This window comes from Sorex fumeus, unplaced genomic scaffold (assembly GCF_029834395.1).
Source record: "Sorex fumeus unplaced genomic scaffold, SorFum_2.1 ptg000002l, whole genome shotgun sequence".
Classification (NCBI taxonomy): domain Eukaryota; kingdom Metazoa; phylum Chordata; class Mammalia; order Eulipotyphla; family Soricidae; genus Sorex; species Sorex fumeus.
Window position 1 is genome coordinate 45,468,463 of NW_026606059.1, and position 23,604 is coordinate 45,492,066.

The 23,604-nt window shown below is 44.1% G+C and overlaps 1 protein-coding gene across 1 annotated transcript in view; it reads left to right on the forward strand.

The window, feature by feature from the left end:
- The window catches only part of ZFAT (zinc finger and AT-hook domain containing), a 218,125-nt gene that overhangs the window by 31,820 nt on the left and 162,701 nt on the right, over positions 1–23,604 (forward strand). The window contains exon 2 of the mRNA XM_056109685.1: positions 16,069–16,245. Within this exon, the coding sequence (XP_055965660.1) occupies positions 16,069–16,245 (177 nt within the window). The remainder of the gene's footprint in view (positions 1–16,068; positions 16,246–23,604) is intronic.

The following is a 23,604-nucleotide window of genomic DNA, read 5'->3' on the forward strand; positions in this document are numbered from 1 at the left end:
GAATTTTTTTTCTACTTATAATTTTGTGGACCTTCAGGAGATCAGCTCTGTTTATCTATAGATGTAGGTGTTACCACCTACACACACACACACACAGTGCCTCTCTTCTGTGTGGAGGATATAAACATAATAAGAGAAGAATAAATGTCCAGGTAATCAGAACCCAAGATTTTGCTTATTGAGCTGAGCTTGTATGGGGGCCTGGGAGGGTTCCCTAGCACTGAGTCTGGTGTTAGAATGATATATACATGCCACGTATGATTAATGTTATTGTAAATCCCAGTGCCTCAATAAAAATCATTAAAAAAATTAGCTTTTCCCCTCAGAGTCTGTATTGTGGAAGATCTGAAAATTTGAGTCTATGCAGTGACAGTGACTGGCCTTTGCTCCCACCATTGTCCTGGAGCCAGTCCCTGGAACGGGGTGTTGGGGGGCTGAGTGGAGGGAAGATGGTGCTGGAGCCTCGTGCCCTTCCCTCTCCTCTGTCTGTCTCAAGAGGCCTTTGCGTCTTTGTTGCTGACTCTGTTTCTCTGTCTCACTGTCTGGCTTGGTTGGTTGGTTTCTGGGTCACATTTAGGGCTCGCTCAGCAGCTAGTCCTGGCTCTGTGCTTAGAAGTTGCTCCTGGTGGTGGAGGTGGTGATGGTGGTGATGGTGTGTGTGTGTGTGTGTGTGTGTGTGTGTGTGTGTGTGTGTGTTTTGAGGGGGTAGTCATCTGAGGTGTGGAGGATGGAGCCCGGTGAGCCAAGCATGTTCTCAGCCTGTTGCTGTGTCTCCGCCACCCATCTTGCTGGTTTAGAACTTGTCCTCTTGTTCCTTCCCTTTGCCTTCTCTTTTTCTCTCATTTCGATCAATTTCTTGGCATTCCCCCTGCAAGTTCACATCATCCCCTTAATTACCCAGGTGGAAAAGCCTTTCCTCTGAGGCTGTGGATTGACAGATCAGATCAGCCGCCCTCAGCACAGACTTGATTTGTTTGGCATGCGGTTTTTTTTTTTTTTTTTTTTTTTTAAGAAAAATCTCATTCAGACCAGGAGCTGATGCGGAGGCATTGGAATTAGCTTTAGCAGAAGAGGAATGTAGGAATCAGAACATTAAGGATTAATTCAGGAAGACCTGAGACCATGGAAAACTTGCCTGCTTTCTGTACTATTTTCCAAGGAGAGGTTGCTATGGTGACAGACCAAGGAGTCTTCATCAAAGTCCCAGCCTGTCAGAAGCAAGATCTGGCCCATAGAACTCACACATCACCATGTCATGTTTATAAACCCTCTGCGATTGTAGAGGGTGGAAACAGTACATACGGGGGAAGCTTACTGGCCCAGAGATTAAAAAAGGTAAAGTATCCGTCTCCATGAAAGTAGTCAACCAAGGAACTGGAAAAAACCCTGACCCCAGCACTGTCATCACCCAGCCCTAAGAGAGGCTGAGACAGGCCTTCCAGGGTTACAGAAGTTCCCGCCGAGGCTCTCCTGAGCACTCCCTGCTGGAAGGGGACTATGAAGGCCACTTTGTAAAGGGAAACTAGGAGGGACCAACTACTCTCCCATACCTGATGAGAGAGAGGAGAAGGAAGAGGAGCAGAGCCTTACCCTGAGTGGGGTTCTTCTTGGAAAAGAAAGCAAAAGAAAATAAAAAGAAACACAGCTGTGGGAAGTCATCTGACTCGGACAGTTTGGAGAATGAGAGCGGTACAGGCAAGAGGGCAAGACTCACAGGAAAAGACAGACACACAGCCAAAGACAGCAGGGCACCAAAGACGAAGAGGTACAAGGAGAGTGGAAAGAGTCCGGGGAGGAGGGGGCTGAGGAGAGGAGTGGGGGGAAAGGGGTGACAGAGGGACCAAGAGGGACCAGCAGCCTTGTGCCCTAAGACCATGACTGCCCTGGATAGGAGGGAAGCCCCCCTTCCCCCACTTCTCTCCCCTTGAGACACTTCCTCTCTATAGCTGGCGGATGTAGGAATTAGATGTCATAATCCCCGTGGAACGCAGCTCACCCGTTCCTTCATTCAGCATCATTCAGCCAATGTCCTGTTACCCTCCTCAGGGGCCAGTGCCACAGCCAGATTCCTGCATGGGAAGGATCTAGGCTGGAGACACAGGTGCTGCTGCAGAGTTGGGCCGGAGTTGGAGCACAGAGTGACCCCTCCTGTTGTTCTGCCCCACACGGAGTCTTGGGTAGGTTGCTGATGTGTCCGCGACCGTGGCAGTATGAGGGAGAACGTGGTGAGACGTGGCGCTCAATGTTTCCTTTTCCTCTGAACACGATCTCTGTGCTAGAAACAACCACCATGGTAGGCACAGCCAAAAGAACCACTCTTTGCCGAGGCAGATTTTGCGTGACATTTCACCAGATAACTCAAGCCAAGATGATTGTTCAGACTTCGTATTTACTACCATGTGAGTCAGTTGTTTCCATTTGGGGTTTCTGCTTGAATTCCTGACACCAAATGAAGTGCATTGGATTCTAAACTTAAAGGAGAAGAAAAGAAAAAAACCTCATTGAGTTGCCAAGCAGTTGTGAAAACAGAAGCGTCAAAAGACAGAGTCAGCTTTCTGATACCCAAGCTTCTCTGCCTGCAGGAAGATGCTCTCTCCCGCCTTCTCCTGACTGGCACTGTGGACTGGTGGTGGGAGTATAATGGGAACTTGGCCTCTGGTCTAGACGTGTCCTCTTCTCCAGGCTGGGGACTGGCAGGGAGTGGCACTCGGAGCCCAGCATGATGCAGGGTCCCCAGCAGGTGTGTATAATGCTAAGCCAGGCAGGAGCAGGGCTTGGAACTCATGTTCCCTGAGTTCTGCTCATCTGGCGCTGAGATGGGAACTTAGTGTTGGTGCAGGTGGGGGTTTGCTCCCCGCCATGTTCAGGAGGACCAGGTGCTAACAGGGATTAGAGGCAGGCTTCCACGGGCCAAGCTTTGGCCCCAAAGACCCGCAAAGGCGGTGCCCAACTGCGGGTACACTGAGACCCTGGTGTCACTGTTTACTTGGCAGCGTTTGCCAACAGCTTTCTTTTCTCCTCCTTTCCCTGGGCGCCGGGGAGTCGTGCCATAGTTGAGGTGCTCAGGCACCCCTGAGAGCGCCACTTCTTGGATGCAGGCACAAAGGCCGTGCTCAGCGTGAGGCCTCTCAGAGAGGTTCCGATGCACGCTTGCTTCTTGCCTTCAAGGCTGGCACGCTGACGCTGAGCCGCTGAGCCAGCCCAAGGTTCAGTGTCTGAATCATTTTTTTTTTCTGTGTTCTGTAAAAAAATATCAGTGCCTCCTAAGATACATGGGAAGAAATACAGTAATACTATTTCAGAGCATTGTTGTGGAGATTAAACATGCCAGCATGAGCCTTGCATGGTGCCAGCACATGGTGAGGCTTTCCTTGATGAAATCTTCCTTCTCTTCTGCTTCCTCCTCTTTGAGTCTCTTTGTTTGGGTTCCCACCAGTGCTCAGTGTGTATGATGATGAGGGTGACATAGAAGATACATCCACAGCTGGTAAATAGATCTCTAAGGTGAGCTACATGGAAAGCATTTTCTCCTAGCCCAAGCCTTTTTTTCTGCAGATGAAAGAAAAAAAAAAGGCATTTTAAAATTGTGCTAAGCTGCACAATATGAGACTTTATTCATTATGTTGGAGGTGACAGAAATCTGGCTTTATGTTGTTAAAATATTTCCACTTCTATTGGGAAATTGCCAACTCTTATGAATTTAATAACTTAAGGGCAAGTAAAAAGCAAGGAAACAAAAATATAACTTTTTAAAGAATTTCCTATTTCTCTCTCTTTTGATAGGGCAGACAGTTTATAAGCATCTTAGCTTTAACTGTTTTAACTTTAACTTAGCTTTAGCTCTCTTTTAAGTTGATCAAGTAAAATATGGTTACAGAGAAGGGATGATTAATGCTAATCAAGGAGAGGAAGGGCGAACTTTTTAAAATGTAGCTTTAAAATAGAATAATTCAATAGTCGGAAGCCTATCAATCTGTAATCATAAGTTCTCGTACTATTGATGGCGTGCTGGCGGATCCTGGACGGTGTTGGGTTGTGTGGGGCTCTCTGGCTGTAGGTAAGAAGCTGCTCCCAGAGCTTAACTTTTATCATTTCACACTCTGCAGAGGTGGACACAGGACCTGACTGGAACCCCAGCATCCTGTGAGTCACCTGTCTCTACCTTTCTGAACCTCCTTCATAGGGTGGTTGATTGGCTGGGGTCATGGATATACAGAGCAGTAGACATAATTAATCAGAGTTCTGTGCTGGGAACTGGAGCGATAGTACATTGGGTGAAGCACTTGCCTCCCATATGATGGATGTGTGTTTGATCCCTGGCACTCTGAATGCGCCCCTGGGCACCACTAGGAGTGGTTTCTGAGTACAGAGCTAGAAGTAAGCCCTGAGTACATCTGGGTGTTGTCCCCAAGCCCCTAAACCAGGCTTGTTCTTTTAGCTCGAGTTCTTCCGTAAAACTGTGCCTTGCTTACTTGTCTCTATATTTCTTTGCTTGCTTTATCTACTCTGAATGAGCCTGTATTCTCTCTCTCTCTCTCTCTCTCTCTCTCTCTCTCTCTCTCTCTCTCTCTCTTGGTCACACCCAGTGATGCTCAGAGGATATTCCTGACTCTGCACTCAGGAATTACTCCTGGAGATGCTTGATGGACCATATGGGATGCCAGGAACTGAACCTGGGTTGGCTGTGTGCAAGGCAAATGCTCTACCCGCTATACTACCGCCCCAAGCCTGTATTCTCTCTTAAACACTTATTTCTTCCCTTCTTTTCTCTTATGTCTTTTAAAGTAAGTTTTATTCATTAAAACACTATTGCTTAAAAAATGAACAGCAACAAACGAAACAAAGCAAAAAAAGTTAGTGCACTTGCCACAAGACCCACATGGGCAGCCCTCGCTGTTTTGTTTTCCTCCATGTTTTTTTTCCTTTTAACATGTTCACAATCAGTTATATATTATGCAGCAGCAATTTAGGTTTTTTAAGCCAATTCTACTAATAGACATAGTTCTACTAATTGACATAGTAAAATATTTTTGCATCATTTATTTGAATTTTGATAGCTATCAAAATGATCTTTTCTACTACGAGTCACTATATCATTTGGGAATTTATTAGAATTCTCTCCTTGGGTTTTTACAATATTATGTTGCTTTCTACAGCTTAATGAAGTTAATAAAAATGTTTTAGAAAAAAGATTGGTTTTTAATTTATCGTAAAGGCATTTATTTTTTTTAACTTTGTGGTTTGAAGTAATTAACAATTTTCAGGAACAAAAATTGTTTGGACATGGTCCCTGTACCTGTTTGTATCCCGTGATTGCAGAATTTTATTTTCTTTTTTTCTAAGATGTTCATGAGACAAAAGTGATCATGGTAGGGGTCAGAAAGATAGCCTAATGGGCTGGAACACTTGCTTTACATCCAGGAAATTCAGTTTCTGGCACTACCTGGTCCACTCTCCCCCCCCTCCTCCCCTCCCCCCCCCCCCCCCCCCACACACACACACCAGCAGCACCAGCAGCACCATCACACCTGGGGGAGTAATTCCTGAGCACTGCTGGGTGTGATCATAAAACAAAAACAGATGAAATTTACCATTCTAATCTTATTTAGACTAAGTTTAGTAGTATTAATATGCCATCTCTCCCTAGTGCAGTGGCTATATCTTAATGTTCCCTTTAAAGTGTGGTTACTATTAAGGGATCAGTGTTGGCTTATGCATGTCAGCTGGCTTTTATCTTGAGTTTAGATGAACAAAAGCTCTGCCACCACGTTGCAGAGCTGTTTATTCACATAGAAACATGCCACCTTGCCTTGTCTCATTTGTGTTTGTGCATACAGGGCCACATCTGATAAAGGTTTTGCTCTATTATTAAAGGCTAATCTAGAAAACTCGAGAAAAGAAGGAAAACCTTACACTTTTAGCCATATTTTCACACTTCTTTCTTTTTGGATGTCACAGGCTCATTGATGAATCTTTTTTCTTCCTGTGTATGGAGCTTCCTGGAGCCCTTGGTTCTGTCTGCAGGCCACGGGTTCTCCAAGCTTTCCTTGATGTGAGAAGTTTGGTTTCTTTTCATCTCTGAAGGATGTCTTCGCTGGATATAGCTGTTCTGGACCGACGATCTTTCCTTTCAGCAGTGAAGTATATGCCACTTCCTCATGGCCTGCGTGGGTTGGGGGAGAAATATGCTGTCGTGTTTCCACACATGGCAGTTCCTCTTGCTGCTTTCAGGTTTTTCCCCCTTGTCTTCGTTTCAGTTTTGCAAGTCTGAAGTAAACATCTTGGCATAGATTTCTTTAGGTTTATCCTCTCCCCCCCTTCTTTATTGTATGGATTTGTGTCTTTCGCCAAACGCAGGACACTTGCAGTCATTATTCCTTTGAAAATAACCCCTCTGCTGTTTGGCTCACCTGGACCTCTGGTGGCACAAACATGGCATCTTTGGTTCCAGTCCATGGGGGCCTGCCCCTCTGCTCGTGTCTCCCTGGTTGGCCGCTCTCTTCTGCCTGTGCCTCAGATGGCCGCAGATGCTGTGCTTTGTACTGCACTATCTTCAGTTTCTTTGATTCTTATCTCCTTTCCATTCTGCATTGAGCCTATTCAGTGAAGGTCTTATTTATTTATTTATTTGCTTTTTGGGTCACACCGGTGATGCACAGGGGTTACTCCTGGCTCTGCACTCAGGAATTACTCCTGGCGGTGCTCAGGGGACCGTATGGGATGCTGGGAATCGAATCCGGGTAGGCCGCATGCAAGGCAAATGCCCTGCCCGCTGTGCCATGGCTCCAGCCCCTATTCAACTTTTTTTTCATTTGTTACAAACACGTTTGTACTTGCTCATTGAGATATTTATGTGTAATATGTATTTATTTGTGTGGCAAATGCTTTAAAATCCTTGTTGGATAGTTTTTGCACCACTATCATCCGGTGTTGGTGTCTCTTGAGTAGCTCTTTCCATCTGTGTTGAGATTGTCTTGATTCTTGGGAAAATGGAAAGGATGATTTTTGATTGAGTCCTGTTCATTTCTGGTATTTTATAATAGTCTGGATCTTATGTAAGCTTTCTGTATTCTACAGGGACTGGGGCTACATGCCCAGCCTTCCTTTGTGGCCTCTTTGTTGAGATTTGGTAACTTTTTGCTTTTGAGCCTGGTGTTCCACACAGTTCAGAGCTTGGGTGTTCCACACCCTATCCCTTCACTTACTGAAGAACATCACGTTTGCTTCAAGTTTTGGTGTTTATGACTAAAGATGCAATCGGCATTGTGTGTACGCTTTTGTGTAAATATAGTTTTAAAATTTCTTTGGTTAGAAACCAAGGAACAAGATTGCTGAGTCATATGCTAAGTAGATGTTCAGTTTGTATGAAACCACCAAGCTGCTTTACAAACTGGTTATACCATTTTTCATCCCTGCCAGCAATATGGGCTATTGCCACAGGGCTATGATGAAATCTTTGTGTGTGGGCTGCCTTAGGCCAGGAACTGGCCTCTCTCCAGGCCTCTCTCCAGCTTTCCATCATCCCTCCACTCCCTGCTATGCTGCTTCTGTTGGCTTATGCCCACTGTCCCACCTGGAAAGTCTTTGCTTTGATGATCTGTTCCTCCCACTTTCTGAACATTTTTTTTTTTTACATCTAATGTATCATTTTAGCTATATTTTATTTATGTAAGCCTTTTTTCTAGGCGTGGCTGTGAATTCAGATTCTTTTTTTTTTGGTGGGGGTGATTATACCCAGCGATGTACAGGACCTACTCCTGGCTCTGCACTCAGGAATTACTCCTGGCGGTGCTCAGGGGACCATATGGGATGCTGGGAATCGAACCCTGGATTGACCGTGTGCAAGGCAAACAACCCTACCCACTGTGCTATCGCTTCGGCCCCTGAGAATCCAGATTCTATGTGTGTCACAACTGCTCTCCTTTCCTTCCTGTGTCAGATTGTGTGGACTTAGACTCATGTGGATGGGCAAGTGCTGACCCAGGGGAACCTGGTGTTCTCGAGGCTCTGCGGGAGAAAGTGTGGAGCAGAAACCAGGCAGCCTGTGGCATTCTCCTTTCCCCTGGGAGCCCGCTAAAACCTGTTTGTTCTCCTTGAATAGGAGCTGTGGTGTTTGGGTCCCTCCTGGATCATGAAGCCCAAGGGTAAAGCCTTACAGGGGTTTGGGCCCCAGCCTATCCTCCTTTGGTCCTGTGTTTTAAAGATTTTTTGTGAAAGATTTCATGACCTACCCAGAAATACAAGACCAGACGGTGGCTGGAATCCATGCCTCCTGATGCCTGGTGGACAGTTTCTACGAGACTTCATTCACACACAGCCTTGGCCTCTCTAACAGAGTTTCTATTTTTTTTTTAATGCATCTTTGAGTCTCTGTTTGGGATCCCCAATCCCTTTTTCGTGGTGTCAACTATCTTCTTTCTTCCTCCTGTGCCAAGCCTCATCCTGGGAGCTGGAGAGGCGAGGGAAATGAGGTTTTGGTGCTGCAAAGGCGGGATCATCCCCTTCTGTGTCTGTTTATCTCTACCCCGCTATCTTTCTTCTTTCTCTTTTTTCTCTTGTGATGCACAGCAAAAGGCCTGGAAGGACGTGCACTGCACTCTTCAGGGATACTTGGACTCAGAGTCTTATGAGGGTTGTCTGCATTTCCTCGGACTCTGCATTATTAGACTACTGAATAGTGAGCATGTGCCACACTGTATCTTCTGGAATAAAGAGCAATACTGATGATAGTAGCAATAGTGGTAGGAGTTGGAACAGTTGTAATAATAAAACCTGCAACGGAGCTGGGAGTCCTGGGGGGCCAGAATTCTCTTTGGCTCTGCTCAGCCCATCTCTAGACTCGTGTCTGGACTTGCTGTGGACAATGGCGGTGGCTCTGCTGAGACCCATGTCATTTTCCCATACACTGAGGAACGTTGTGGCTTCAGCATAAGATAGAACCAAGTCCTTTGCCTCTTCATTCATGGACCTGGGGTCTGGGGTCCCTTCGGAGCAGGCCAGCTTCAGCTGATCAGATGTACTGTCTGGCCAAAGGAACAGGCAGGAGACCCATCCTCCCAAGTTGTGACCTCTGCTCCAGGTCACCCTCTGTCTCCTTGCAGGGCCTGTGATTCCATCCCAGGTGATGGCAGTCTTCTGGGAAGAATGCTGTCCTGGGGCCCCAGCAGGGGTGCAAGAAGGCGAGGGGGCGGAACAGTTTGCAAACAGGCCTTGCTTGTTCCGGGCTGGGAGTGTTTGCACATCAGAGCTAAGAATTGAGGACTTGTTTATGTAGTTATTTTAAGGTTTTCCTTTTTAATAGTACAGTCTAGCCAGTCTAAAATGGCAAATGGCAAATATTTCATAGAAATTGAATGCTGAAACACCAAACTTCTGTGATTTTCCTCACACTGAATGCGTCATTTCCCCCTTTGAATTCTTTTTTTGTTAAGGATAAGCACATTGTAATTGGACCAAAAAAAAAAAAAATCCAAATTATAGCATCTTCATCAGAATTAGCAGACAGCATAATTACGATTATATTTTAGGTATAAGATACATTTTTCCACCCCATATTAGTCCTCTCTGTAAAATGAAAATAGCTCCTCTATTGTTATTTTGGTGGCTTAGTGATTCTTCATGTTTGGGAAGGCAGCCCGATGTGACACTTTCTTTGTGTGTGTGTTGGCGTTTGGCTGTTTATACTCTGTTCTCTGAATTTCCGGAACACATGCTTTCTCTTCCACGCCAAGGAGTCAGAAATTAGTTAAAGAGGTAGTTAAAGTTGGTCTCCTCTGCAGGGCCTCCTGGAACGGGCTTCTCTGAACTCTCAGGTTGTGTTACTATTAGTCGCAACACAAAACCTGCCTGCCAGTGTGCCAGTGCCCTTTTGTCTGCCCCGTAGAGCATTTCTTACCAGTGCTGACCCTGAGAGGATCTCATGGGACCCAGAGATCCTGGGTCTGGGCCAGGTAAGGCTGGTTCTGGCTTCACCCTGCGCTGCCTGGGATGGAGTCACTCCCTGAACCTCAGTCCTGAGTCTGAGGAGGACCAGCTGAGCCTTACTCCAAGGAGGTGGGGAATTGAGCTACTGCAGTGCAGGGGCCTTCCTCGAAGCTCATGTCTGGTGCAATCTGGGGGTTTGGTGCTTTTCTCAAGACCACTTGTCCAGTCCTGGTGGCCTTTTAGGATCCATCCAAGTGCTCCCCTTGAGAGTCTCTGTCGCCAAGGGCTGCTGCCTTCTCTCCACTCACATTGCTTATTACTCATGGCTTGCTCTTTGGCTCACCACCTGTTTGCCAGGTGGGGTTATGCAACCTTGGAGACGATGGTCTTCTGGCCTGAGCCACTCGGTGCTCCTTCAAGTTGTCTTTTTTTCCTTTTCTTTAAAAAAAATTATTATTTTTGTTGTTGAGTCACCATGAAATACACAGTTACAAGGCTGTTCATGATCAGGTTTCAGTCATACAGTGTTCCAACACCTATCCCTCCACCAGTGTACATATCCCATCAGTGACCTCGGTGCTGCCCTCCCTGCAAAGTATCCCACCTCCAGAATGCCTCTATTGCAGGCATTTGATTCTCTTTCTCTCTTTTCTTTTGGACATTATGGTTTGCAGTACAGGTACTGAGAGGTTATCACGTTTGTTCCTTTACCTACTTTCATCACACAGTTCTTATCTAGTGTGATCATTTCCAACTCTCTTTGTCATAACCCCAGCAGCCTTTTCCCCAGCTCCTGAAGCAGGCTTCCAACTATGGACCAATGCTCTTGGCCCATGTCAGAATTATGTCTTAATTGCTTTATTGTTAACCTTACTTTCTCAGCAACCCAGCACTCTTTCTAATTTCTAAAAGTTATATAGATACCTTTGTAGGAAACACAGACCAATAATAGTTTAACAGGTCTTGGTGTATTTCATTTTAGCCTGGCTGATTATTCTTCCATCTTCCCATTCAAAAATGACGTCTATCCATGAAACAAACACACCTGGGCGGCCTGTCCTAGTCTTTAGAATTTAGTGTTCAGCGGAAGCCTTTTCCATGCCATTCAAGATTCCTTGAAAAATGATTGTCAGTGGCTGTTATCCAGTTTTTCTGTGTGGATAGATCATTATTTGACCACTGCAGAGCAGGTGGTGATTCTGGAACTTGTTATCATAAATTCATATTGGGGTATTGAGCACCCTTTTATGTACATCTCTTGTTTGCATTCTGGTTGATTTTGAAGTAAACCCTTCTGACACTTGTGGTCGCAAGGCCCTTTCCCTGGCATTCCCCAGGCACCTGGGCACATTCAACTTCCAAAACCGTGCTGTGGGGAGACCTGGTCTTGTACACCATGCTGGTGCTGAGAGACACCTCAGAAACCTTCAAGCCACTTCTGTGGCGATTCAATGAAGGAAGCTGCTGTGTGGGCCCAGAGATGGGCAAGGGCTCAGGACACATCTTCCCAATTCCTCAATGACCTTTAATGTTCCCTTAATAGCACGGCCCTCCTGCTTACTAAACCGCCGATGGGTTTTGTGATCTTAGTGCAGACAGTGGCTTTCTGCCTAAAGGCCTGGAAGCCTTTTAGCAAAAGGAAGTTAATTATTCCAGAAAGACCAGTGTCCTGCACTGGCCCTCATGAGCCGAACACATGACCCTTTCTTCCTTTGGCTCGAGTGGACTTTTCTCAGGCATGGAGGAGGGTGATTTTCTTTGTGATAGGATAGGTGGTCAGCCTGGGTCTGTAGCCACTTTCCGGAAACCTTGCCAAGTCCCAGGCTGCTTTTCCCATCCACTTGTGATGCATGTCTTAGAACTAAGCCCCCTTTCACTGCCTTCTAATTCACTGATTACCAGGAACCAAGAATACTTATGGGTTTGCTTGGAAGTAGTTCAGTAAGAGCCCTATGATACAGAGTCACTCTGTAATGTGTCTCTGCTTGGTGGAATGAATGGTGGTACTCTTTGTGAAGATTTTTGTCTAATGGGATCCATCTTTCTCATCCCACTGCTCACACGGGGACTCACCCATGGCCACAACTCAGCAGAAGCCTAAATGCATGCATGATTTTGGGATTATGTTCTCTGTGATGGCTTACTTTTCTGTTATTATTGATGGTAGGACTAAGTGTTTGAGCTTCAGTTGGGAGAAACTCAGCTCATGGCCTGTAGTCAGACATAGCTCATGTCAGAAGTAGGCAGTATAGTGTCTGACTCTGCTCCCCCAGCAATGGGGGGTGGGTGGGCTTATATGCTCTCAGTCTGAGCATCCTCAACTATGAGGTGGGGGTTGCAGACTCCTTTGGGGCCCATGGTAGGATCAGCAGGAAGCTCAATGAAAAGAATGTGGCCTCACATACAGAAAAATCTAATTACTGCAATCTTGTTTGGTCAGAAGTTTGGGTTCTTTAGGAATAAAACATTTCCTGGTGGGGGTGGATATCAATTGACAGTATTCATGAGAGTTTTTCATTGATGAAGCAGTATTCTGCTTTGTTAAATTTCTGTTTCTTGTGTTTGGAGGGGAAGAATTCTCTGAGGTCATTTTTGAGTTTGCTTGTTCACAGAGAAACCATTTCTTTGAGTCCAGAGGGGGCTTTGTTTGGACTTTGCTGCCTCATGTGGGCTCAATCCTCTTAGTGGTAACTTCATCTCGGCCTGCTGCCTTCCCTCTCATCAACTCTATCTGCATGAAAGAGGAGAGCAATTTGGTGGGGGAGTGTTGGGAGGGGAAGTTTTGTTTTAAGAAGAGAGAAATAATGGCACAGAGAAAGAACAGTGGTGAGTGCTGAAGAGTTGATCTGCACAAGGCTGCAGAGGTTCCTGGGACGACGTCACTGTGCATGTAAGGTTTGGTGCACACATGCCATTCTGCCCTTTGTCCTTGCTGAGGGCCCGGGCGATGGGAGCATCTTCCCAGGTACAGGCATTTGGGTGTATATCACTAAAGAATTTAGAAGCAGTACGAGGGGTCAGATGTTGGTAGGTTTTGTATTATCTCCATGAACCAGCCACTTTGCTGAACAGTATCTGTGGCAAAAAATTCTGCCTTTGGGGCTGGAACTATAGTACAGCGGGTAGGGTGTTTCCCTTGCATGCGGCCAACCCAGATTTGATCCCCAGCATCCTTATGGTCCTCAGAGCACTGCCAGGAGTAATTCCTGAGTGCAGAGCCAGGAGTAACCCCTGAGCACCGCTGGGTGTAACCCAAAAAGCAAAAAAAAAAAAAAAAAAAAAAAAAGTATTGTCTGTGTGCTTTGAGCTGCTGACCTTTCGTTCTGGCCACACTTGCTGTGGCAGCCCTCAGACCGGCCCTCAGACCGATGATGGTGAGGAGGCAGGCAGCTTGGCAGGCATGCTGGAGGAGACTTGCAAGATTGTCTATCCCCTGGCTGCTTCAAGAATTGGAGCTGAAAGTAAGGGTGAGGCTGGAGGTGAGAGGCCCATGGTGTGAACTCTCGCCCTCTGTCCACAGTGAGCAGGCTAGAGCGGCGTGTGCTTGCGTGCCAGGGCAGTGAATCCCTGGAGGCTAGTGGTTCTGAGTGGGGAGGGGTCCGTACAGAGGGGCTCAAGATTTGCCGTTGCTCAATGGCATGAGTGTAGGGACATAGTAAGTAGTTGGGGGAGATGGACTGAGTCATAGGTGTGGCTTCTGAACAGTCTGCGATGTGCCTATTTCTGATTTAATTCCAGAAATCAGAAGAGTTTTGCTGTTTCTCTCAGGTTATCCAGCTATGTGTGGGTTTTCCTGGCTTCAAAGTCATGACACTGGGACTGCGGAGATGGTACAATGGGAGGAGGCTCACCTTGCATACAGTAGTTTGGGTTTAGTCTCCAGTATCCCATATGGTTTCCTGAGCCCTGCTAGGGAACCCTGAGCACAGAGCTAGGAGTAAGCACTGTCAGGTGTATGCCCAAAACCAAGAAAAGAAAAATTTATAAAGTGCGTATAGTGCAGGCAGCACTGTAGCACTGTAACACTGTCCTCCCATTGTTCATCGATTTGCTCGAGGGGGCACCAGTAACATCTCACAACAAATTGTGAGACTTGTTACTGTTCTTGGCATATTGAATACGCTGTGGGGAGCTTGCCAGGCTTTGCCGTGTGGGCAAGATATTCTCAGTAGCTTGCCGGGCTCTCCAAGAGGGGCGGAAGAATTGAACCCCAGTTGGCCATGTGCAAGGCAAGCACCCTACCCGCTGTGCTATCACTTCAGCCCATAGTGCAGGTAAAAAAAAAAAAATTAAAAATCACAAAGTCAGAAACTTTCTCAAAGAAGAAATCCGAATGGCCAAAAGGCACATGAAAAAATTTTCCTCATCACTAATCATCAGGGAGATACAGATCAAAACAACAATGAGATATTGTCTTACACCACAGAGACTGGCACAGATCCAAAGGAACAAAAGCAACCAGTGTTGGTGTGGATGAGGGGAGAAGGGGACACTCTTTCACTGCTGGTGGGAATGCTGACTGGTCCAGCTCTTTTGGGAAACAATATAGACTTATCTCAAAAAACTAGAAATTGAGCTCCCATTTGACCCAGCAATACCACTTCTGGGAATATATCCCGGGGGGGGGGGGGGGGCAAAAAACTACAGTAGAAATGGCATCTGCACTTGTGTATTTATTACAGCACTGTTTACAATAGCCAGAATCTGGAAAAAACCTGAGTGCCTGAGAACAGATGACGGGTTAAAGAAACTTTGGTTTATCTACACAATGGAATGCTATGTAGCTGTTAGAAAAGATTAAATCATGAAATTTGCATATAAGTGGATGGACATGGAGAGTATCCTACTTAGTGAAATGAGTCAGAAAGAGAGGGATAGAATGCCTGTACTCATTTGTGGAATATAAAGTAACATAATAGAAAATTAACACCCAAGGATAGTAGAGGTAAGGGCCTCAACTTGGAAACTGATTTCATGTCTGGGGGAAAAGGCAGCTGGAATAGAGAAGGGATCACTAAGTAAATGGTTGGAAGGGACCACTGAGTAAATGGTTGGAAGGCTTCCTCGGGGTGGTATATGCATGCAGAAAGTAGACTATGGACCAAAAATGATGACCACTTAGTACCTGTTTTGCAAACCATAATACCCAAAAGGAGAGAGAGAGAGTAAGAGGGAATGTGCCTGCCATAGAGGTGGGGGTGTGGGGAATGGGATGGGGGTGGCAGGAGGGATACTGGGAATATTGGTGATGGAGAATGGGCACTGGTGAAGGGATGGGAACTCGAACATTGTATGACTGAAACGAAATCAAGAAAGTTTATAAGTCTGTAACTGTATCTCATGGTGATTCTTTAAAAAAAAAATGGATAAAAACCCACAAAGTCATGATATCATCTTAACAAGAGTGTCATCTCTTCTTCCAGTATAAAAGTAGAAAAGAAAAAAGTTATCTTGTTGCTGTATCCTAAATTTAATGTTCCTATATTTGCTTATAATTTTATTATCAAAATTAAGAATGAAGTGGATACCCTCCCCCACCCCCATAATGTCTTCCTTTCTGGCATAATGGGTTGAGCACAGTAAATTATTAGTAAATATTTATGAACAGTGATAATGCTTTAATTAGAAATTAAGTGACTCTTATAAAAGCTGCAGGAACCTTATCCTTGTTCTTAGTTCCTGTGCCAACCAGTGAAAGGTGTTTTGGCTTTTGAGAAATGGCATTTTGATCAATTTTTCCTTGCACCTAACTCAAGAGAGTCTAGCCAGAATACTTAATTACTGTCGGTGGAGTTCATGCTTTAATTCTAATTTAAAGGTTAGAATTAATCTTTTCAAGTTCCATATTCTTTTTTTATTCTTGGCTGTGTCGATACTGGGATCCAGGCTATTAAGGAGATGTGGGCAAGAGAAGTGATAAGTCCTTGCTGGATGCCAACCAGGACTGAGATTTTGAAATACTACAGGAAGAATTTCCTGAAGGTAGAGTGTAGCTGCCTGACCATGGAGCTGTCCACAGGAGGGACAGTCTCTTGGAAAGTGTGATGATAAATAGGGCACTTTCAGTATTTTCCTTTGACAAGGGTCATTGTTATTTTTATGATGATAAGTAACATTTTGTTTTGTTTTGTTTTTTCCTTACAGAAAGCACAGCTATCTTCATGTGTAAATGTTGTAATCTTTTCTCACCAAATCAGTCGGAACTCCTCTCCCATGTTTCTGAGAAGCACACAGAGGAGGGGGTGAATGTGGATGAGATCATCATCCCCCTCCGGCCTCTGAGTACTCCTGAACCCACCAATACCAGCAAAACTGGAGATGGTAAGAACCCAGGGTACTGGACCAGCCCCACCCAACCCCTTCCTACCTTCCCTCCCCCCCCCCCCCCCCCCCCCAGATATACCTGTGGCTGTGACTGATGCTGATTTACCCTCAAATACTTGGATTCTAGTTTTTGATTGGTGGGCACAAGAAAATCTGAATTTCCAGCCAGGAAGTCACAATAGCAGTCTAATTGTAGTGCTGCTCAAATGAGACTGGAGTCCCTGTAGGTGTGGGAAGTCCCAGCCTGTGGAGTTGCTTCTCTGGTCAATTGCTGGCTAGCTGACTGAAGGAATGGAAGGAGGGGATGGCATCCAGCAGTGTATTTTCAGCCAAGCGTGATTTTTTTTTTTTTTTTGCCCTGCGCTTGCACCTTTCTAGCTGTGTTACCCAAAGCCGATGCTGTCAGGTCTGTAAGCCTCCCTGTGCTGATCTGAAAAATGAAGACATGATGTGACTTCTTGCAAGGGTTCTCTGAGGATTGAGGCGAAGACAGTGCCTTCCTGGCATTAAGCAGATTCAGTCCAAGATGAAGTTTATAGAGGGTAACGCTGGGACAAGGAAGGCATATAGGAAGCTGCTGTTACCCTGATTAGTGAATAGTCTATGTCATCTCAGAAATAACACTGCTGAACTGATCATGTGGCCCTGGATGTCAGATTCAGATTGCCCAGCTTTAATTCGCAGTGTCCTTCCGTCAGCGAGGAAAGTGAGATATCCATCTTGTCTGCATTGGCCAGACACCCCCCACTGAAAGGTGCAGAGGCAGCAGTTGGATGGATTCGAGAAACCATACAGTCACTGTAATTAGGTCCACAGAGACAAAGCAAATATATAGTAGAGAAGGAGCAGCTGCAAATAAGAGTTAGATAAAGGCCCCACGAAACTATTTCTATATGATATGGGCACCAGCCAGTCTCCTGTGCAGAAACCCAGTCTATGGCAGTCAGTGTCTGTTCGCAGGATTCATTAGCCCACTAATAACCAAATTGCTCCTTCCTGGGAATATTCAGACTGACATTTCTAAATAGCCTGACTTATTGATCATCCATCTGATGCCTTTAATAAGCAGAGACTCGAGGCAAAATGCTTCAGTTAATGAGTCCCCTGCCCACTCCCAAGGTGCTCAGAGAAATATTCCTAACAAAGGAAGGCAGTGTTAAGAAGTTAGGAGAAAGTCTGCTAGTTTCTTTCAGTGGCATAAAGGGGAAAACTAGGAAAATGAAGAGGAGCAGTTGTATTTGTAGCACTGTAACCATCAACATTATTTATAGTAGACAAGGTAATATTTGTGATATGCCCAAGGTGTTTGTCAACTTCATCTTTGGGAACATGTCTGTTCTCTCCCCATTTAGAGAAAGCAAAGGTGAGAAGAGAAGAGAAGAGGGTCTGTGTTGAACACAAAATAATCTGTTAAATCATCTATTTAAAAAGTGGAAAAAGATCCAAAGAGTTATTTTTTCCCCCAAAGAACACTTATAAATAGCCAACAATACATGAAAAGTACTCAGCATCACTAATATTCAGGAAATGCAAATTAGTCCTACCTTGAGACATCACCTCACTCTTGTTAGAATTTCTTCAAAAAGACAGGAAACAGTAGGTGTTGGAGAGACTGTGAAGAAAAGGCAACATTTGTGCACTATTGGTGGAAGCATAAATTTATGTAGTCACTATTAAAATGATATGGAGGGTCTCCACGCTATTCTGTTAACTATCAGACTTCCTTGGGTGTATATGTTTTGAGGGAAGTGATATCACTATGGATGAGAAGTTTTCATCCTTCCTATTTGTTGAAGCATTATTCCAATAGACGAGATAAGGAAGCAGCCTAAGTATCTGTTGACAGATAAATGCGTACAGAAAATAAGATACTGACTCTAGAATACTACTCAAGCGTAAGTAAGAAGGAAATTCTGCTGTTTGTGACATGGATGAACCCGAAGAATCTTATGCTCAGTGAAATAAACCAGGAACCAAAATACAAATGCTATATAATTTCAGTCATGTGGAATAAAGAGTAGTTAGCTGATAGAATGAGAACAATGGTTGACTAGGGAGTAAAGTGATTAGGGGAGCATTGATCAAAGTGTACTAACTTTCAGATGATTAAGTTCTGGGGATTAATCTGCAATTTGGTGATTATGGTTAACAATTCTGTGTTGTATACCTAAGAGTAGATCTTAAGTGTTCTCAACACACTCACACATAGATGGTTACTGTGTGTGAAATGATGGGTCTGTAAATTAACCTGATTGTAGTAATAAGCATTTCACAATGTATACAAACATTAAATCATCCTATAATCTTACAAAAATCACATAGTATCAGTTCAAACTATATAATGTTTATTTGTCAACCATCTTCAGTAAAGCTAGGAGGAAAGAAAATCATTTGCCCAGTACTAGAGGTGTTCAAATTCAGGTGTTCAAATTCAGGTGTTCCTTTCTCTGATGCCTATCTGGAAGTGTCTTACCCAGCAAAACCTTGTTGTAGAAGCCCCAGGAAGTTGGCAGGGCACATGTCCAACTCCTGCTGAGAGGGTTAGATGCTTTGATTTTCTGATGAATATAGCATAACAGGTAGATGAAATCAGAGATTTAGCCAAGAATTTTGAATTCTTGTATGCCTTTGAGATTGAACATATTATCACCAACTCAGAAAAATGGATAATCTCTTGTGTCAAATATGTATGACATAGATGAACATGCAAAGTACTTTAAGAAAGGCTGTTATGTAGCTTTTAATTCTGTTTTTATTCAGCTGTGCTTATTAAGATTTTCTTCTGACAAAAATGAAATGTGAATGAGATAAAATAATTTTATTATATGCATGAATGTTTTACACCAGTGATGGTTCCTTCCTTCCTTCCTTCCTTCCTTCCTTCCTTCCTTCCTTCCTTCCCTCCCTCCCTCCTTCCCTACTTCCCTCCCTCCCTCCCTCCCTCCCCCCATTCCTATATTAATTATATTAATTATTCACCTCACAAACACACCTAGTTCTGTTCTTTTTGGGTGTACTTAGTCTTCTCAGGAAACACCACGTCCACTTGGGAGGTCATCCTAAATGACTCCCACTTCCTAAAGACTTGCTTTCCTCTATCTCCCTGTAGTCATCTTACCATGCCCATCTCCTCTCTCTTGCCCTCTGTCTTCAGTCATGGATCTGATAGCCCTGGTAGGTCTGTTTATGTACCTGGCTTACGCTTGCAGGCTCCCAAAACTCACTCAGCTTTGGTTCACCAGTATGAGTTGTCCCTCTCCTTAGTTTTCTCTAGGGTCCTTCAACCTCACAAACACACCTAGTTCTGTTCTTTTGGGGTGTACTTAGTCTTCTCAGGAAACACCCAAGGAGGGAGTTTGGCCAAGTTCAGCTCTTTAATCCTTGGCAGAAGGCTTGGGGTAGGATATATGTGTGTTAATTGAACTAATTGATGCCCTCCTTTTAAATAAAATTCTAAACAAAATTGTTGTGGGGGCCGTGGTGCTTGATGCATTGGGGCCACTTCTAGACTCACCTACTTGCTGTGGGTGGGGTGGGGCTTGCTGCATTGTCAGTGATTGAGTTTGGAGCCTCACACGTGCAAGGCGTGCATTCTACCACTTGCTGTACATTCCTGGTCCTTGTTTATTTTAACCGCCCTTGCCGCTCTGTCTAGGAGACTGCATCACCTCCCACCTCTCATCCTGTTCAGGACACTTCAGTGGCTCCTTCTCATTCAAACCACAACTCCCGAAACTGACTGCCTGACCTAGGTACTGCCACTTTCCCTGCAGTGCCTTTGGTGGTGTGAATTCATGGTGGGATGCATTCTTCTTTCTGTGGTGTTCCAGGCACCTGTGACATAAGTCAGGCTCCTAGGTCCTGGGCCTTTTCCTCCTTGTTGTGACAGGTGAGACCTGCAAAGCTTTTCTTTACTACTCAGGTCACTTTGTTGTGCTTCTCCTGAGCGAACCACTGTATGGCAAATGAGCAAAGCAATCACATTGTTCCTTTATACTTTTTATTTGTTTTTAATGACAAAAGTTTTCCTGTTAAAAAAAGTGCAGCAGTATACAATGAGCAAGGCATATCTTGCTCACTTTGCCCCCCAAGTTCCTAGAATAACATTGTTAACAAGTGGGCACGTGTGCTTCTAGCAGTTTCTTCACGCATATATAAATGAGCGTAGCCTTATGTTTTGTCATTCTATGTTGTGGATAATTCGTATTTTTTTAGCTGATGATGTTTGTTTTCTGACCAACTCTGTGCTCTTATGAACAAGGTTGCAGTCAGCATCCTTAGAAGTATTGTTATGCATTCTGTATTTTGACAGTATGCATAGAAGAATTACTTTTGTACAGAGCACATTCATTTGAAAGGCTACTTGCTTCTATCTGACTGCCCAGAATGAAATGGTTTTACCTTTCCTAGTCTCAGTAAGATTAGCATCATTTTCACATACACATTGACTAGATTGACATGATCTCCTTTGAAGAGATTTTTGCCAATCTTACAGATATGAAGTGCTTCACTTTAATTTGAATTTTTCTGGTCAGTAGTGAGGCTGACCTGCTTAATGTTTTATTGGCATTTTACTCATCTGTGAATTGCCATCATATAAGTTGTCTAATTTTTTTTTCTTTTTTCATTTGGGCTGGAGTGATAGCACAGTGGGAGGGCATTTGCCTTGCATGCAGCCAATCTGGCTGACCCGAATTCAATTCCTCCACCCTCTTAGAGAGCCCGACAAGCTACCGAGAATATCTTGCCCGCAGGGCAAAGCCTGGCAAGCTACCTGTGACGTATTCGATATGCCAAACACAGTAACAGCAAGTCTCACAATGTTACTGGGTCCGCTCGAGCAAATCCATGAACAAGGGGAAGACAGTACTACAGTGCTACAGTACTTTTTTAAATTTATTTTTATTTTTTTATTGAATCATCGTGAGGTATAGTTGCAAGCTTTCATATTTGAGTTGTAATCACACAATGATCAAATACGCATCCCTCCACCAGTGCACATTCCCCACCACCATATCCCCAGTATACCCCGCTCCCCCCCTTTTCCACCCTTCCAGTGCCTCCATGGCAGACAATATTCCCCATACTGTCTCTCTCCTTTTGGGCATTATGGTTTGCAATACAGACACTGAGAGTTATCAAGTTTGGTTCTTTATCTACTTTCAGCACACATCTCCCATCCCTATCGATTCCTCCAACACTCATTTTCTTAGTGATCCTTTCTCTATTCCAGCTGCCTTCTCCCCTCTGCTCATGAGGCAGGCTTCCAACTATGGAACAATCTTCCTGGCCCTTGTATCTACTGTCCTTGAGTCTCAGTCGCATGTTATCTTATTTTATACTCCACAAATGAGTGCAGTCCTTCTATGTTTGTCCCTCTCTTTCTGACTCGATTCACTTAGCATGATACTTTCCATGTCTATCCATTTATAAGAAAATTTCATGACTTCATCTCTCCTAACAGCTGCATAGTATTCCATTATGTAGATATACCAAAGTTTCTTTAACCAGGTGTCTGTTCTCGGACACTTGAGTTGTTTCCAGTGTTTGGCTATTGTGAACAGTGCTGCAATGAACATATAGCTACAGATATCATTTCCACTGTGCTTTTTTTCACCCTCGGAATATATTCCCAGAAGTGGTATTGTGAGATCATATGGAAGCTCAATTTCTAGTTTTTGGACTGTCCATAAAGTTTTCTAGAAAAGCTGGACCAGTCAGCATTCCAACCAACAGTTAAAGAGCATCTCTTTTCGCCCACATCCATGCCAGCAACGAGTGCTTTTGTTCTTTTGGATGTGTGCCAGTCTCTGTGGTGTGAGATGATATCTCATTGTGGTTTTGATTCGCATCTCCCTGATATCTAGCGATGTGGAACATTTTTTCATGTGCCTTTTTGCCATTTATATTTCTTTTTGAGGAACCTTCTGTTCATTTCTTCTCCCCATTTTTTGATGAGGTTGATGGCTTTTTTCTTATGTAATTCTACTAGTGTCTTTTATATCCTGGATATTAATCTTTTATCAGATGGGTATTGGGTAAGTATTCTTTCCCATTCTGTGGGCTCTTTCTGTATTTTGGTCACTGAAGTGCATTTGAAGGGCAGAAGCTTCTTATTTTGATGTAGACCTGTTTGTTTTATTTGTTTCCATTTGCTTGTTCAGTGGTGTTTCATCCTTAAAGATGCTTTTAGCTTCAATGTTATGGAGGGTTCTGGCTACATTTTCCCTTGTGTACTTTATGGATTCATGTCTGACATTGAGGTCTTTAGTCCACTTTGGTCTGATTTTTGTGCCTGGCATTAGACAGAGGTCAGAGTTCATTTTTTTGCAGGTAACTATCCAGTTTTCCCAGCACCACTTGTTGAAGAGGTTTTCCTTGTTTCACTTTACATTTCTTGCTCCTTTGTCAAAGATTAAGTGGTCATATGTTTGGGGGTCTATGACAGAATATTCAACTCTGTTCCATTGGTCTGAGGGTCTATTTCTAGCCCAATCCATGATGTTTTAACATGTAGTACAGTTTGGAGTTGGGGAAGGTGATGCCACCCATCTTCTTTTTCCCAAGGATTGCGTTAACTATTCGTGGGGGTTTACTGTTCCATATGAATTTCAGGAGTGTTTTGTTTATTTCTTTGAAAAAAATGTCATGGGTATTCTGATAAGGACTGCATTAAATTGTACAGGGCTTTGGGTAGTTTTACCATTTGGATAATGTTAATCCTCCCTATCCACGAGCAGGGGATGTGTTTCCATTTCCTAGTGTCCTCTTTTATTTCTTGAAGTAGAGTTTTGTAATTTTCCTTGTATAGATCCTTCACCTCTTTGGTTAAGCTGACTCTGAAGTACTTGATTTTCTGAGGTACTATTATGAACAGGATTTTTTTCAATGTTTATTCTCTTTTGTTATTTGTGTATAAGAAATCCATGGACTTTGGGGTCTTTATTTTGTAACCTGCCACTTTACTGTACAGAGCTATTGTTTCTAGAAGCCTTTCTGTACAATCTTTAGGGTTTTCTAAGTATAGTATCATATCGTCTGCAAATAGTGATAGCTTGAACTCTTCCTTTCCTATCTGTATGCCCTTGATATCTTTTCCTTTCTGACTGCTATGGCCAGTACTTCCAGTACTGTATTGAATTGGAGTGGTGAAAGTGGGCAACTTTGTCTTGTGCCCGATTTTAGAGAGAAGGCTTTTAGTTTTTCCCCACTGAGAATGATGCTTGCCATGGGCTTGTGGTAGATGGCTTTGACTATATTGAGGAAAGTTCCTTTGATGCCCATTTTGCTGAGAGTTTTCATCATAAATGGGTGCTGGATCTTGTCAAACACTTTCTCTGCTTCTATTGATATGAT